This window comes from Besnoitia besnoiti, chromosome V, assembly GCF_002563875.1.
Source record: "Besnoitia besnoiti strain Bb-Ger1 chromosome V, whole genome shotgun sequence".
NCBI lineage: Eukaryota > Apicomplexa > Conoidasida > Eucoccidiorida > Sarcocystidae > Besnoitia > Besnoitia besnoiti.
This window is the reverse complement of record NC_042360.1, coordinates 1975398-1992582: the sequence shown is the minus strand read 5'-3', so window position 1 is coordinate 1992582 and position 17185 is coordinate 1975398. Positions and strand designations below refer to the sequence as shown.

At 58.4% G+C, this 17185-nt stretch overlaps 3 protein-coding genes across 3 annotated transcripts; 2 read left to right on the top strand and 1 right to left on the bottom strand.

Annotated features, from left to right (window-relative positions):
* Positions 1–545: 545 nt before the first annotated feature.
* Positions 546–5828, top strand: BESB_061030 (uncharacterized protein; the record flags this gene model as incomplete). Its single annotated transcript, XM_029364517.1, has 1 exon — positions 546–5828. The coding sequence occupies one exon, from the start codon at positions 546–548 to the stop codon at positions 5826–5828; it is 5283 nt and encodes a 1760-aa protein (XP_029219225.1).
* A 2465-nt stretch (positions 5829–8293) lies between these two features.
* On the bottom strand, positions 8294–14968 carry BESB_061020 (uncharacterized protein; the record flags this gene model as incomplete). The annotated part of the gene is made up of 12 exons (XM_029364516.1): positions 8294–8391; positions 8808–8925; positions 9401–9508; positions 9913–10014; positions 10364–10498; positions 11071–11334; positions 11764–11841; positions 12126–12275; positions 13063–13145; positions 13754–13894; positions 14369–14495; positions 14753–14968. The coding sequence occupies 12 exons, from the start codon at positions 14966–14968 to the stop codon at positions 8294–8296; spliced, it is 1620 nt and encodes a 539-aa protein (XP_029219224.1).
* Positions 14969–15730: 762 nt separating this feature from the next.
* Positions 15731–16718, top strand: BESB_061010 (uncharacterized protein; the record flags this gene model as incomplete). Its single annotated transcript, XM_029364515.1, has 7 exons — positions 15731–15944; positions 16009–16092; positions 16212–16238; positions 16298–16339; positions 16400–16428; positions 16484–16573; positions 16629–16718. The coding sequence occupies 7 exons, from the start codon at positions 15731–15733 to the stop codon at positions 16716–16718; spliced, it is 576 nt and encodes a 191-aa protein (XP_029219223.1).
* Between the last annotated feature and the right edge of the window lie 467 nt (positions 16719–17185).

The following is a 17185-nucleotide window of genomic DNA, read 5'->3' as shown; positions in this document are numbered from 1 at the left end:
CCTTGAATTTCTGCATATGCTGCGCACGTTTGTCTGTGACTCCAGCCTGCGTCTTCACAGTCTTGGCCTATTTTTCTGCATTGCCTGCGCTCTGGTGAGGCTGCTCGCCGTCGTCCGTCCTTTCTGATCACGCGTGACGAACCGCGTTAGAAGAGGATGAAGAAGGAAAACGAATTGGCTTGAGAGGGAGGAGCGGACACATTGTGCTGTGGTGTGCCCAATTCGTTTTACTTCACGACTTCGCTCAACCTCCCTCTTCCCATCTTCCCTTTGTTTCTGAGGCTACCGCCTTTAGGGGCCGTGTAGCAAGCGAACCAACAACGTCCGAGTACGCAGCTGTCTGGTTTTTCGTTCGTCTGTTCCCCTCCTTCTCTATCCCGACGAGAGGGTCGCTGCGGCTCTCAGTCCGTGGATCCGGAGAACAGCCGGTATCGTAGAATGCTTCGATAAAAGAGGAAAGTAATCAACCGCAATCAAGACAGTCTGAATCTGAACTCGGCGAGAGGTGCCGCCCGCAGAAGATATGGAACAAAGAAGAGGAAGCCATGGATAGAGCCCTAGACAGTCTCGCGGAGTTGCGGAGCGGAGGCGAGCTGGAGGAGGGCGGCCGCCGTGAGTCGCGCGGCCGTGCAGCCGAGGCGTGTCAGACTGTCGTTTCGGGGGGTTGCGGGAGGTGGGCCGACAGCGAGTGCGAGGTGGCTGGCGCGCCAGCTCCGGATCTGCTTCGCGCGCCTTTGTTGCCTCTTCGTTTGCAACGGCATACAGCAGGCGACGGCCTCGCGACGGCCTTCGCTAACCGCGTGGAGGCGAGGGCCCCGCAGGAAGCCGGGGCTTTCTCGGCGTCACCGCGCTTCAAGGCGATAAAGGAGAGACTCGCGGCGAAGCCCAGGCTCGGCATCGTCCTCGTCGACCTCCCGCAGATTGAGAGAGAGAGGCTGATTCGCGAAGAGGGAGAGCGGAACAGGAAGAAGCTCGCCGCCGCCGCTGAGCGTGAGGAGAGAACGAAGAAGGCGGTCGCGTCGCGGGGGGAAAAACCCAAGAGAAAGCGAGTCCTCGCGGACAGCGAGGGCGCGGCAGGAGGAAGGTCAGAAGAAACGCGGCTGGCGGTTATAGAAGGGTCCACGCCTGCGGAAGTTTTTGGCGAGAGAGAAGGAGAGACGAGCCGAGAGGCTCACGCAGGCGACCGCGAGGAGACAGGGGGACGCCGACTCGAAATCACGCCTTTCGCGGACGAGAGACGCGCAGTCTCCTCCGCCTCGCGTGCGCCGGCTGCCAGAGGGACCCGCCCTCGCGGGCGCCCTCCGCGGAAGGCCTCGCGTCTGGGAGCTGCGGCCCCCGATGCGCAGGAGGGGCGAGCGCGCGCAGGAGACAAGACCGACTCAGGGCTCGCCCGTGGAGGCAAGTGGAGCCCGAGAGCCGCTTTCGAGGACGGGGCGACGCAGGCCGCAGTCGAAGAGGCGGGGCGGGCGGGCGCCCCACTCGCCCAGCTGCAGGAGGCGGAAGAAAAGCAGAAAGCGAGAAGGAGGTCTGAGGGGGGGAGAGAGGAACCTGGAGACAGGGGACGCGGCCGGGGGCGGGCCCGACGGCGCAAAGAAGAAGGCGCGCGGGAGTCTCCGGAGAAACGCCGGAGGCCGCGCGCTCGAGGCGTGGAGAGTGACGCAGAGAGGCATCCGCTCGATGCAGAGACAACCCCAAGTCGAGGAGGCGGCAGCCGCTCTCTCGAAAGGAAACGAGTGATACCTGGAGAAGTCACGGCCGGCGGCAGTTCCTCCTCGCTGAATTCGTTCTTTACCCCTCTCGTCGTGCCTCCTGCGCGTCCGTTTGCGTCGCACTCCTCGTCGAGCGCCTCTCTCTCGCCGCCTGCAGTCTCCTCCAGGTTGTTTTGCGTCGGCCGCCCAGCCTCCTCATCTTCCGCACCTGGCGTGTCTCAGTCGCCGCCTCGCGCCTCCTCTTCTTCCACGTCTTCGTCTTCTTTTTTGCGCGCCTGCTCGCTCGGCTCGCCCGCTCCATCGTCTGAGTCTCCGCATGCAGCGCCTCGAAGATGGCGCGTGTCTGTCTCCGCCGCGGACAGCGGCGACGGCGAGCCCGTGGCGCTCCCGTCCGCTGGCCTCTTGAGGCCTGCGCCGAATCGTCCGCGTCCTCCGGAGGCCTCTGCTGTCTCTGCGGAGGCGCAGCCTAACACTCCGCGAACGCACTCACTCTCCCCCCAGTCTTCTCGCTCGTCTTCTTTCACCTCTGCTTCCTGCCGCGGCGCGTCTCGCTCGCCCTCTTCGCTGTCCCCCTCCTCTCCTCCCTCGCCGGGATGGGGGGGGGCATCGTCGCCCTCCAGTCTCTCTGCCTCCGCGCCGTTTGCTGCCGCCGAGTCTGCGGCGCTGCCTCTGGCTTCTGTGCCGTGTGTGGCGGCGGAGTGTCTGTGTGCACAGAACGCCTGGCTTCGGCGCGACTTAGTTGGGCGATTCGAGCGCCTTCTTCGGCGATTTTCGCGGGAGATCCGCGAGACGCTGCATGTGACGGCTCACACCGCGGAGGCGGTTCATGCCTTCTCCAGAGTGCTTCTGAAACTCGCACACCGCCCAGAGGACGCCGAGGCGCCGGCAGCGCGCGCGCGAGAGCCGAAGGAGGCGCGCGGAGAAACGCGGAGAAACGCGGACGAGTCGCGGAAGGGGCGGTTGCGGGCTGGGGACGAGACGCCGCACAGACGCCAGGCGGAGACTGCGCGCAGGAAAAGGAAGCCTGACGACGACGGCGCGCGAAGAGCCCCGAAGGTTCAGCGCCACATACGGAAGGCGGAGCGAGGCGCTGACAGGGAGACCGACGCGAGGACCGAGGGGGAGGGTGCGGCCGAGGCACGGTGCAGCGACGACGCGTGGGGGTCGAAGCGAAGGAAGGAATGGAGAGAGGAGTGCCGAGAGAGTCGAAGTGGGGAACGCCACGCGAGTCGAGACGTGCGCGCGTCCCTCGACGCGGAGCATGTGAGGGCGCAGGGGCGCGTGGAAGGAAGGCGAGAGGAGTGGGAGGCGGCGAGGCTCGCGCTGGCGACTGAGAGCCGCGAGGAAGTCGAGATCCTCTGCGAAACAGGGAGACAGCTCCGTGACGACGACACCGCGGGTGTGCCAAGCATAGAAGCCAGCGCCGCGAAGACCGCGAAAGGCAGGAAACAGCGGACGTCGGTCGCCTCGAGAAACGCTGCCGAAGAGAAGAGAACGAGCCAGAAGACAGGGGCACGGAGGACAGAGACAGGAGAAGGCGCACGTTTCGAGAAGGAAGGCGTACACGCATCGCGAGAATCGCTTCCTCCGCTCCCCCGTGTTTCCTCGCCGTCTAGCCCGCAGGGGTCGCCTCTGGGTTCACCGTCTGTGTCACCTTCGTCCGATCCGTGTTCATCTTCCTCTTGTTCTTCCTTGTCTTCCTCCCCGCTCAGCGCGACCTTCCGGAGTTCGTCGCCGGCTCTGCCTCTCCCGTCGTTGCCTGCGCGCCATCCGCAGGCGACGTTGCCTTCGGTTCCTCGCTCGCCTTCGAGGCACTCGCCCTCTTCGTCTTCCTCTTCTTCTTCCTCCTCTGCGGCATCGTTGTCAGGCATCTCTCCCGGCCCCTCGCCCCTCCAGTCTTCCGCGCCGCTTCCTCTGGCGGAGGCGCGCGAGCCGCGCTGCACGTCGTCTTCGGTGCAGTTTTCTTCTGCTCCGTCGCGTGCCTCCGCCAGCCCAGCCAGCCCCTCAGGCCTTGCTTCGCTGACTCCGTCGCGTGCGCCTGTGAGGTGTCCTGCGTCGCTCGCGGTCTCAGGCGTCCCGGCTTTCGCTACATCTTCCTCAGCCCCTTCGCGCTTCCTCCCGGCGGCGTTGCGTCCGCGCGGTCGCGGGGCCGCCGCCTCGCCCTCGCTGCGCGCCTCTGCACCCCGCCGCTCGGCGCTCGCCCAGGCGCGAGGAGACCGGAGAGGAGAGAGGGCAGACACCCTGCACCCGCCTGCGCGGCCGCTGGGGGCAGCAGAGGAAAAATCCCGCGCGAAGGAGACAGAGGAGGACGCCGCTCGAGACAGCGGCGGGGGTGAGCACACCGCCCTCGACAGAGCTGCGCACAGGCGGGACCAGGCAAACAGTGCCGTCAGCAAGTCTGCGGAGAGCATGGAAGGGCTGGAGCAACCCGCATCGGCGCACGGAGATCTGCCGGAGACACGTCCGGGGACGACGCAGGCAGGTTCGAAGGCCGCAGTCTCAGATGCGTCGGCTCCCGCGTCCGGCGCGTCCCTCGAAGGTCCAGTGGGGACAGCGTCGCGAACGGCTCCGCGTGACCCTCCGTCTCGAGGCGCGCAGCCTCCCTCCTGTGCGGGCGCACAGTCGGCTCCCTCTGCTGCGTCCGCCCAGGCGTCTCCTGCCTCCACGTGCGCCTGTTCGTCCCCCGCGGCGCCGTCTTCCGTGTTTTCGGCGCGCGCAGTCGCCAGCGCTGCGGATGAGTTCTCGCCGTCGTCGCTGCCTGCGCGCGCGCAGGACGCGGTTGCCTCGTGGCTCCGCTGCGCGCGTCCCAGCGAAGCTTCGGTTCTGTCTTCGCTTCTCCCGTCGCCGCTTCTACAGAAAGTGACCTCCTCCCTCGCGTATCCTCTCCCTCCTCCGTCTGCCTCTGCGCCGGCCTCCTCTCCAGTCCCTGCGCCAGTCTCTTCTTCAGTCTCTGCACCAGTCTCTTCTTCAGTCTGTGCTCCTGTCTCTTCTTCAGTCTCTGCACCTGTCTCTTCTTCAGTCTCTGCACCTGTCTCTTCTTCGGTCTCTGCGCCAGTCTCTGCGTCTTCTGCTTCGCCTCCGGGCCCCGCCCCCTCGTGCGGCGCCTCGCCGCTCTGCAGCTCGGCGGCTGCGTCGCCGCTCTCTGCGAGTCTGGCGTCGCGCTTTCCCGCGGCGATTTCGCTCGGTCGGGCGGTTCGAGGGCGTCAGAGGGACAGATGCAACGCGGCGGGGGAGAGCGACGGCGCGCGCGGGCGGGCCTGCGACGGAGGCGCGTCCTCTCCGCCGCGCGAGGGCGAGTTCCGGCGACCGACGCCGGACGCGGCGCTCGTTCGACAGAAGCCTCGCGGGGGCTGTGCGACTGAGAGGGAAGAAGGCGAGGCGACCGACGCGGCAGTCGAAGGAAACGCACTGGAGACGCGAGTCGAGGCCAGCGCGCGGCGAGGCGCAGGCGCGGGCGGAGCCGGCGGAGGGGAAAACGGGGTGGCTGAGAGAAGACCGGACGCGGGCACGAACGAAGAAAGCGACAGGGGAAGCCTGGGCCCCCCCGCCTGCAGGAACGGGACAGCCAGCGCGGGGGGGGCAGGGCGACTTCCCGCCTCGACGGGGGGGGAGGAGGGAGGCGGGAGCGCGAACGAGCAGGGACAGCAACTGGGGCGTTTGTGCGGCAGCAGCAAAGAGAAGCAGACTCTTCTCGCGTCGCTAGACTTGGATGTTTTCATCCACCAAAGGCCCCTCTCGGGAGACGCTGTCCTGGCGAATCTCTACACGGCGGATCGCTACCGCGGAGGGGGCGCAGAGTCGCGCGCGCCTGAGGCGGCCGGAGGTCGGGCTGGGGCTGGGGGCAGCGACGCCGAGCAGGGAGAGGAGGCTGAAAGGCGCAGACGCGAGCGGCAGAGTCAGTTGTGTTTTTCGCTTCTTTTTCCGGCGCAGAAGGAGGGAGCGGCTGCGGAGAAGGGCGACGGCGCCGGTTCCCCCGAAGGGGCTGAGGTGAAGAAGAAGAAGAAAACGCGTTCCAGGGAGGGTCAGGAGCGCCATAGGAAGCGATGGGAAGAGATCAAGAGACGCAGACTCGCGCTGGAGCAAGTCCGGAGACAGCGGGCAGGCGGGCAGCAGTCCTGAGTGACTGAACGCGAGAATCAGACAGACGAAGAGAGAGCGAGGCACGATCCCCTCGCGGACTTCCCTCTTTCTTTTCTCCTCAACGGTTTGTTCAGCAAGGCGTGAGATTCCGCACCCTGTTCGGCCGGGGGCCTTTTCTCCCCAATATCTTCTTTCCAGGGCGACAGAGGTCTTTCCGCGCGTGGTCCTCCAGGCGAAAGCTTCAAGGCCAGCGGAGGGCGACGGGGCGAAAGATCTGCGGCAGCGCCACCTCTGTAACCTCGCCATGTGCATGGCCGCTTATCGTGACGTGGCGTGCGGCGCGGCTTCCACTTCTGCTCGCGCTTCGCTTCCTGGCTGCGGCTATCTATATCTACTTCGCTTGTGCGCGTGAACTTGCGCACGTATATACATGTACTGTATGTATGTATCTCGGTGAGTCAGCTAACCGTCACACTACAGGGGCGAGCGCCTTTCGCCTCTTTTCATGTTTCTGCGTCAGTTTTTCACGGGACGAGGCGAACGGCTAGTTGGCCGCAGGAGATCTCTGCCGTGGCGCTTCGCCTCACGGGGCCTCGAAAAGGTTTCCTTCTTGCCAGAGAGGGAGAGGATTCGCGGCAAAAAAGAAAAAACTGCTCTCACGTAAACAATGAATTCTACGATTCCGTGTATTCTTGTGATAGTGCGCTTTGTCAACATCTATTCGCCGACGTCACTCGGGACGAGGCACCTGCGCGCCATCCGATCCCCCGACGCGAAAGATGCACTGTCCATTCCGTAGCGGGCTCTCTACGTGTACACTCGAGAGGAACGAAGAAAGTGTATCGAAAGCAAGAAACAAAGCATACCAACGGTAGATAAGTAATGAATCTGCGCAGATTCCAGTTTGGGTGCACGCGGACGCTCGTCTCGGAGCCAGAAATCAGTGGATCGTTCGGAGTCCAGGCAGCACAGAGGCCGAGAAAACCTGAGCCGTTCCCTCGCTTTGTCACCCTTAAGCAAAACCAGCACGTGAACGCAAGGGTTTCTCGTGTCTCTGCCCCCGCGGCGACGGCGAGCCAGGGTCCTTGCTCTTCTGGTCGTCTCTGGAGTGTCGTTTGAATAGTCAGACGCGGGCACCAGCTGAGGGGGCACCGCCGCCGATTTTTTGAAAAAAGAAAAGACCGACTGGGTCGCGTCGAGCGCCGAAAAAACAACAATGGCTAGCGCCTCATCTCTGGCGACAGTCTATCAACGCGCCACGGAAAAAGCCGCATGCGAAAGTCGGTTTCTTTCAGTGCGACCGACGGCACCAATCTGCGACCTCGTTTTTGAGTAGATGCCTTTAGTCCTGGGGCCGGGTCGCGCTCCGCCTCAAACAGACGTGAGTCTTGCCACAGCAATGGACAAGTGCTAATTCACCTCTCGCTCAATGCACGGTATGCGCGCGTCAGACTGCCCTCTCCCAGTTTTCTGCCTAAGAAGTCCAGCGGGGTGGCGGTGTGTTGCAATCACAAAGAGGTTGGCTGCCCGTATCTCGTACCCAAAGTCGTCACAAAGACTTTATGGTTCCTAGAATAATGAAGATGACTTCGGTTATGAGACACAGACAATCCAGTTCTTTATGACTGCACTTCGCTTTCGCATTAGTAGATTTATATAAACGACAAGGACATGAGTCTACTGGAATTTATAATGCACGGTTGAACTGTGGGTTAGTTTCAATGCGCAAGGCAGAGCACTGGATTGGATACCCAGGGAAGTGTGCTCCAATTAATAAGAATCATAGTATAAGTCACCAGGCATCCAATATCAATAACAACTGAAGCTAGACTACACTTACTAAAATGGGATTCCTAGGTTTATATAAACTACCTTTTTCTGGGGAGCATATACTACAAGTTGGACTACTGGCTTAGACCTTGAAGGTCTTTGTTTACCGGATCCAAGTTCTCTTCTGTGCTTTTGATGACCATCATATTAAGTGCATTGAGTATAGTGGTATCCAGCGTATATTTGAAAAACCAACATTTGTATACAAGCTGTACGAATATCATGACATTCACTTTGGTAGTCGCCTTCTTGATGTTAGTCTGTACGTAATGTTTAGGACTATCTCTTTACAATAATGATGATGCATCTGGTAATAAATACACCCCGAGCACATGCGCTCCGCAGCTACCGTGGAACAAGCTCGCAAAAACGTAAAGCTCTACCAGTAGACATATATATATATATATATTCATGTGCAGAGATTATATATTTACAAATATATACACATATACACGTATGTGAGCGCCGGTGCGCGTGATTGATGCCTAGGAGAGAGTCGGAATCAAGGACAGCTACGCAGCGGCTGCTTTCATGTCGCCGTCCGAGACGCTAGCGGCAGGTAGGCAGCTTCAGTGAAGGCAATCCAGGATGCCACCAGTCCAAACAAATGTGCAAAAAACACTCTAGTACTCAGAACAGAACGCGGAGATGCCTATCGCTGGAAATGCGCGAATTTATCCTGCGCCCTCCTCTTCAAAAGAGACAACCTGCATTTCTTCTTCCCGTTCAAGCACCCCGTCTTCCACCGGCCGCCAGCAGTCTTCCACATACGCTGCAAAAATGAAAGAGAGAAAAACGAGAAGACAAGGAGATAAAGAAACCCAGAAACAAGAACCGACCCGGATGCATGTGGGCTCTCTTCTTTGACAGTCTCGCAAAATCTGAAACGGTCAGCTCGCACTCTGGTACCTTTTTTGTAGACGTGCTCCCTCTTGGATCATGAGTTATTTTCTCAAAAGAATCTGACCGCGGACTCTCGCGCGGCTTCTTTGACCCATTGTGATATTCTTCGATTCTCCAGAACTACGGCGTCCTCTCTGAGCCCGCGCCTCCTCGAAAAGCCTTCTGCGCTCCGCTTTCCTCTCCCTCCACGGCCGCCGCCCCCCTACGGTATGTGAGTGGGTGGAGTCTCCCTCGAAAGCTGCACTTTCTTAGAAGAAATTTACTTCTCGTTCTTCTTTGACCTACCTTCTGCAGAATGACCCTCGTCGCCCTCGCTCCTCGTTCGTCCTCCGCCGCGGCCGCCGCCCTCCCCGGCGTCGCTAACTTCGTTCATAAAGCGCTCAAAGCCTTCACTCTCCGTAACCTGGACAAACCGACAAAAAGCGAAACGTGACACCCCGTGCAGTGGAAAGGCGTATAACTTTCTGCGTGTAACCACATGCGTAGTCGGTTACGGACAACAAAAGAAGGCCGCGCCACAAGAAACAAGAGCTATCTGTTTATATACAGATATATGGATATGTATATATATATTCGTGGATATCTGTATGGGTGTGCCCTTTGCCGCGCTCCCTCGGATGTACAAAGGCTCTCAAACAGGGTCGACTATCTGGCTGGAGTGTCCAGAGAGAGGATGTATCAAATGCCTACATGTACGCAAGCGTGCCTGCGCGTCAGATACACGGTATTCCACATGCGTATTCAGGCAGGGTAAGCACAGATGCCTAAAGCACGCCCCGTCGCACAGCCACGCACATGCGGGCATATTCACCATCGGAACTCTCTGTGCGTCGGCGCAGGCCAAACGAAGAGCGTCCTCAAAAAGACGCCTTCCTCACCCGAGCCTCTACAGCGCGCAGGCGCCGCGAGATGGAGCTGACGCGTTGGAGAGACTCTTCGATTTGCCGCTTCAGGTCTCCGCGGGCCGCTGCGGAGGCGTCTGCTCCCTGACGAAGAACGAACGCTCGCGCACTTGGCGCGGTGGAAGCCAGTGAAAGGCAGCAAGCGGCAGCAGTCTTTCCGCCGCGCACAGAGAATGATTCATGGCCTCGCGCGCGGTCAGCCGAGAAAGCAACGCGAGAGGCCACGCGCTCTGCGCCTCACTCGCACTACAACGGGAAAGTGAAGCCACGCGCCGAAGGCGCCGAGTCCGGAACGGCGGAAGAAAACGCAGAGGAAAGGAAGAGACACAGAGAGCAAGAGGAAAGAGGAGGGTCACGCGCCGCAGACGGATTCCGCACGGTGTGCAGCAAATGACGCGGGGAACAGCGCACACGCGTCAGGATGGGGCTGGCGGCGTTAACGAGCCCATGCGAACAGCGCTCGCGGCTAGGCACGCGTCGTAAACTACCTCAGCAGAAGACTCTCCCGCGGGGGGAGACGCAGACGCGTACGGCCCTCGGAAGCAGACGACTTGCTTCTCCTCGTCGTACGCGCACAGCGGGGGAGAGCCCTGCGGAGAGAAAGAAGCAGAAAGCGGCTCGAGTGCGCGAGTGCCAGCAGAGAGCCCTAGAGGCCTCCGAGAGGCAGAGGAAAGGCCACACAGGAGAAAGTTGAACACAGGAACGACTCCACAGAGAAAAAGCGTATACGAGGAAAACACTGCACACAGACAAAGAGTGCAGGTAGAACAGGGCTGCAGACGAGGCGAAAGACTCTCGACCAGCCACGGCGCGAAGGGGCGGAGCGGGAGGCAAACTGCACGCAGGAGAGCCGCCGGCAGCCCAATCGCAAATGAAGGTCAGGGGCGAGAAACTACGCCGCGCAGAAGAGAGAGAGCTGTGTGGCCTGTGGGCGCTGACCTTTTTCACGGGAAGAGAGGCGAGGAGGCGGACGGCTTCCGCGTCCGAGGCGACGTCCATGCGCCTCCGGAACGACGCGAGAGGAAGCGCCAGGAAAATCCGACTGAGTTCTTCAACTTGCCGGTACCGCACGCTCTGCGCGAAGGGAAGAAAGAACTCGCGGGTTGCGCGAAATCAAGGCACGGAAGAAGACGCATGGAGGTCAGCATCCTCCAGGGAAGACAACACTAGCCGCCGTGGATTCCACCCGGGTCTAGACAGCCGAGCGGAGTCGACACGGATAAGCCACACCAGCAGCGGAGCTGCGGAGAGGGTCTATTCGACACAGGCGGGAGGTCGGAAGGAGGAAAACGCGGCGCTCTCCCCTCGACCCTTTCACAGCTAGTGTTGCTCGTGCAACGCATTTACAGACGCTTAGGCACTACTCCAGCTTCTATATCTTCTTTCTTTTCTCACCTGACAACACGAAATAGGCAGACATCCAGAGGTAATGAAACGACGGAGACAAAAGACTGCGGTGTAGCATCTAGAGAAGCGTTCCCCAGACAGGTGACTACACTGCATCATGGGGCTAGATAGACATGCACCTACATACACACACATATATACATATAGGTATCTACACATGGATACATAAAGTCCTATGCATATGCAGACATGTTTGAATGAGCAGTTGGATATGCTGAAGCGGCAGGCCAGCGACCCACCGCGATGAGCTCTTGGGCAAGTTCCAGGTTGTTTTCTTCTTTGAGCTGCGCGGCATGCACCCGAATGGCTTCGCTGAGACCGTGAAGGCGGGCAGCGAGAAAGGCCGAGAGAGAGGCTCGGGTGTTGCGGGCGCCAGACGCGAGCCGCGATGACGCAGGAGCGTCCCGCTTCGCCAGAGTCCGCGTCGACGCGCCTGGGAAGACGAGCGCGTGCTCCCCAATCGCCTGGTGGTATGTCGCCATCCGCAGCGCTTCTTCACCACTCTGCAGGAGCCCAATTCAGATCCGCGCCAGAGGAGAGAGGCGGCCGCAAATGGCCGTGAAGACTTGTAGCCGAGAGAGAAAAAGAGAGATCGCGCGAGCCAGGCAGAGACAGGCGCTGCAGTGGGAGCGTGTGAACGGCCAGGCGGCACGAAGAAGGTGGCAGAAACTCATTCAAAAAGACACCCGGAGAAGGAAGCACCCGTCGAAAGAAGGCCACAGACGCAAGGGAGAACACGGAGGGAGACGATGCGCACAGACCCCGCTGTGAAGCGAGGAAACGAGAGACATCCCGAAATCGCAGGCACCGAGAAAAGAGCTCCGGGGTCGCAGCGGAACCCTAGAGGAACGATCGAGGCATGACGCCTCGAGGGAGACAGGGTGTTTGAGACTGCATGTCTGCCTTTCTGACCCGCGGCGTTTTTTCCATACCGGAGAAGGAGGTGGCGGTCGTATCACGCGCCCGCGAAGCATCAGCGACAAAAGAACGAAGCGTTTGTAGGCGTCGGCCTGAGTGCAAGCAGACACGGAAACCGAGGGAGCGAACATCCACAGGGCGAAGTCCCGACACCGGCGCGGAGGCATACGGAAGAGCGCCAGGTGAGCAGAAGGAACAGCAGCGAGGCGCTCCTCAGCGACCCGTTGGGAGACTGGAAAGCTGCACGCGAGAAAAGAGCACCCGAAAGATTGACAGTGCGCAGAGAAGACGGGGATCTGGCACTCGTCGTGGGCTGGGTGCGAGAGACGGAGACCAGGTCATGCGCGGCGAAAGGGGAAAGAAAAAGAAAACACACCTGAAGATAGAGAGTTTCGTCTGTGGCGCTCGGAAGGGAGAGGGCCATGTCGAGTGCGTGGAATGCTTTCTCGTGTTCCTGCAAAGCCGCCCAGACCTCGCCAGCCATCGCGAAATATGCGATGCAGTCATGGAGGTCGTGGCAGAAGAGCTGAGAAGAAAGCAAAGAAAGTCGGCAGCACACAGACAGCGATGCGCAGAGAGACAGAGGCGCAGAGAGAGACAGAGGGGAGGTGAAGAGAGAGGTAAGACATACGGAAAGCAGACAGGGAAATGGAACGACCGGGTAACGAATAAAGCTCCTCCTAGCCACGGAGAGGGAAGCAACCAGCAGACCGGCAGAGTTGAAGGCTGTATCCTGGATAGACACGTATCCTGAACCTCGATGCATTAAAGGCAGTTGCCTCCAAAGCTTCGAGGCGTCAAAAACTCGGGGACCCCACATATACATGCATTTATATATATATATATATATATATATATATATATGAAGCAGAGGAAAAACAGGACGTCCGCGTTAGGGTATGAGAAGCAAGCACACGCCGAGGCCACACTCAGCAAAGCCGCAGCGCGAGGAAGAAGACGAGACAGGATGACAGGAAGGTAGAAGCGCCGACGAAGAAGAGCGCACACAAAGCAGAGAGACAAGTACGAATGCGGGAAAAGCGTCAGAGGAGGAAGAGGAGTGTAACTCCCGGCACCAGCACTAGGTCCGAGATGCACGAGGCCCTGTGAAGTAACCAGGTTCCAAAGCAAGCGAAGAAGCGAGGCAAACAAGGGTGAAACAAAGGCAGATCAAGAGAGAAAACGCGCAGCCGCCTACGAGCAGTGCGGATACAGGGCATGCCGGACGGCCACGGACGACAACATAGCGAACCCGTGGGCAGCCCACACAAAGTCGCAGATGCTTTCGAATCACTTGTGAAACGTTGTCCTACCTTCTTCAGTTCGAATGCATCGCGATTAATCACGCGCCGCGCCCGGTCGTAGAGGCCGGTGGACAGGCACAACTGAAGGGCCGCTGAGAGCCGAGAGAGAGTCAGCCGGCAAAAAGACAAGACAGGAGTGTGCCAGATGGCGGCGGGAACGAGCCTCAGAGGGGAAATTTGTCGGATTTTGCACTCGAGCGAGCAGACCACATTAACCAAAACATGGAAAGAAGCTCGCTGACGAGCTAGATCGCGACGGTCTACAGCTTGCTCAAAGATGCACTGTTTGACCCGGGCGCATGGGAAGAATTGCCTGACCTTGCCTGACCTCATGCGTGCTGGTTACCTACGCGAAGCCGCACTTGCTGTGGCCGCCAGCTGTTGTACGAAACTACCAGAGCGAGAGCAGCGGCTTCTCGGGAGCACACGCTCTCGATACGAACCGTGGAAGAAGAGCCTCCTCTCTTCCTGCTGCCTAGAGCAGGATAATGTAATAATAACGATACACGGCCTAGCTACGATCTTTACGCCCTAAATGCCAGGTCCGTGGAGTCGCAGTGACTCTTCAAGCGGGAAAATACACCATGGGCAAGCACTTTCGTCCTCTCCCCTCTACGTGGCGTTCCTCTCGCAGGACGCCCAGGAGGACGGACGCTCACTGTTCCATCCGCTGCGCGTCCTCTGTGCACGATATTGTTACCCGTATCTGCCGACGTGATAATGTGTCGCGCAGGCCGGAACTTCTCCGCGCCTTCGAGGAGAGGTTCGAGTAAGCGAGACGAAAAGGAGGGGACGCTGGCGGGCGAAGAAGTCGCTGGCCCCTCGGCGGGCTGCTCTTGAGCTAAATAGGACAGCACACCAAAGGGCCCGGCGCAGAGTCCGAACGCATACAAGAAGGAATACGCTTCTGCAGCCTGCAGTGCTCCATGGATGGATCCGCAGCCGGCCGCTCATCGCATACACTCCTTGAGTCCATCTGTCTGTGAACGCAGCCTGCACAAGCCGTGCCAGCGACGAAGAACTGCACATATGCCCCGGACGGGCGCGGCGGGGATGTGACGACGAGGCCGGTGAATACGCCTCAAGATAAGCTGTTCAAATCATGTACTCAAGAGTCACCTTCCGCTTGAGGAAAATGGGTTCGCAGCTCCGAACGCTCCACAGACAGTCACGTCATCGCGTCGGCGCAAAAACCAGCAGGACGTGGTGGATAGCTGAGCGGTACGTCATTGAAGAATTCGTGGACGGAGTCTCCCCCATGTAGAGGATGCGCATGCTCCGATCCAGCTCAGTGGATAGAAACTACCAATCTTACCATCCAATGCAAATCGCGTAGTGGACTTGACCACGGAAATGAATTCCTCCGGACACCGCTGAATCTGTGAGCCCTGGCACTGTACCAGGAAGTTCATCGTCTCCTCAAACGCAAAACTCTCGAACTCCTGTAAAGGACATAACAGGAACTAGGTCTTCATCATGGAAGATGCACACAATAAACAGTGCGCCACCTTTCACGCCTAGGACTTCGAGCAGAAGGGTGTTAAGTAGCGAGAGCACACTGTCGTTTATGGCAAGGTTGGAGTCGAAACGAACATTTTTCCCGTGAAATGTAGAGTCTACGGCCGAATTCGTTTGGTACCCAACCGAATACGACTTCCCAATTCCCAGGCCACTTGAAGGCCTAAATCCGACAACACACCTCGCATCCGACGTCCCACAACCGTGCCAGAAGGTGGCATATTCCAAGCGAACACTTCGCGTGCGAGATGCTCGAGATCATATCTTTCAGAGCGCCGGGAGTCTGGACCAAATTGGATGCCCGATCTTGCAAGAGCCCATGAAGTTCCGCTAGCCCGTCCGTCGACAGGCACGGCGCGGACAACCTATTAATCGTGACGTGAAGTGGCTCGTCCATTGTCGCATAATGTTGTGTGTAAGTCAATATTTAGAAGGCAATTTGATAGCGTATAATGACTATCCATGGAATTGGAGAGCGAAACCGGTCGGCGTACAAGAAAGATTCCACAGCATAGCCTCTTCCCCTAGCAACAGAACGATGAATATTCACGGTCACCATCGATCTTCTCGCGTGACTCTGTTGCAAAAGAACCACTTTAACGCAAAGCTTTCGCGAACAACGAGCAGTGCCACTCGCGCTGTGCGTGTAGAGTAATGCAAAACTCCATCCACATAGAAAGAGGAACGCCATGAAGTGAAGTATGTCTTGTTACTATCTCGTAATCCAAGTGACGGCCTCACGCTGGCGGGTGCATGCATGCACTCCGCTGGTGTGCCGACGGCTAGCATAGCGTCGTTCGCCAAGAAACGAAAGCTGTCATGAATTGCTACTCGGTAACGAAATTGTACTCCATTGGACTGGTTCAGTAGACTGGCTCGATTCCTTGCGCATCTTCTTTCCACTTGCGTCAATCAGGCTAGCACCTTGCATTCAAGAAGAATGTCAGTGTCTGTTTCAACGGCGTGCGCAGTTGGCAGACGGACAGACAGCTAGCAGGTTTCACCACACGCACATGTGTACATACACATGGTACTCCAGTCGGCAATCCCCCCTTGATCGGACATCAGAGGGTGCTGGGGTTCAAGTAATTCTGTAAAACAAGGCCTCTCCCTACCGTTTCCACGTAGCAAAGCGTAGCGCAGTGTGATTTTAGCTAAAATGAGGACAAAAAGCATTGCGAGACTGTGTATCCTGGTGCCGTTGGTGGCGGGATCACCAGTTTCCGCCCTTGAAACTGACCAAGCCCCGAACCACGTAATTCAGCAGCTCCGGCAGCAAATTGGCAATCAGCAGCAAGCTGTCGCGGCACTCGAGCAAGAGGTTGCTGGGCTTCTGAGGGAGCTACGGTCGGGAAGGGAAGAATTTCAAGCTGGTTAGTTAAGACCGCATCCTTGTAGGGTAAACAGGAGTGACATGTAGATCCTTAGGGCGCGTAGGCGCCGGGGGTGGCCTGCGGTTGGAGATTAACTATCCGCATCCAGGGGGCGCGGGCGCCGAAGCTTCCAGTGAGGCATTTCCATGTACTCTCAACAGCAACCGCAAGCCGTATTGATGTTGAATTTTAGTCGCAGAGGATGCACAGCGTAGGTCGCTCAATGCTTTGCCGCCGGGTCATACCGCGAAAAACACTCCTCTGTAGGGGCGCGAGAGGAAGAGGCAGCAGCTGGTATGTATAGTAGGCCCCTTTCTATTGCTGTTTCGGTGGCGTATCATGCTTCTTTCCAGGGCCCATTCCTATTATGGTCGTTAAGCCATCATCCGTGGCCGGTAGGCGTTCCAATAGCCCATTGCTTCTATCCCAGAAAGCCCAGTGATACTTTTCCGCAGATGTGGAGAGTGCCATGACGCAAGTCATGGTAAGAACACAGATTGCTTGGGATGTTAGTTTTCCCGTTGATATGGGATCTACAGGAGCAAGAGGCCGCAATGACTGGCGTGAGCGAGGCTCAAGTCAACGCCCCGATGCCTTTCCAAGTAAAGTCACCTGAACAGCAACTCGATGTAAGCCCCTTACAGACAGATTCGCGCAACCACTGCATTATGAGTAAGCGTTCAGGATGCAGTTGCGGCTATTGACAAACTGGAAGCGGAAAAAACTCACTACAAATACGACATCGAGAACCTCCAAAGAAACTACGCCGCCTAGACGCCATTGCTCAACTCGCACGACCTTGGACGCCCCACGTGATCTGAGACAGCGTCGTGCATCCGGGAGGGGCACGTTGGACCCGCGTATCAGGACCAAAGGGGGATTGCCTAGACCGATCCAGTAAATGGATTTCAGCAATTGCTGATTTCGTTAATGATCAAATAGAACCTCGTGCAAATACAAAGACGAGGCAGCTGTGTGCATTTGTTGTACGATGCGTGTAGAGCCACTCGCTGGAGTCCCCTGCAGCTGCTTTATGAACGAGACAAACTTTCGTAACCTTCTGTATGTATATCAGCCACTGGCTCTCTCTCTTGAAAAACAAACGGAGTCGTTCACTCAGGTGTGCCACAGCACACGGTGCTACTACTGTAAATCACGCTGTAGCTATTGTGAGGAACTGAAGTGGCATCTCAGCCAAATCACGGGAACCAACGCGACAGTTCAAATTTGTTTATGAAGCT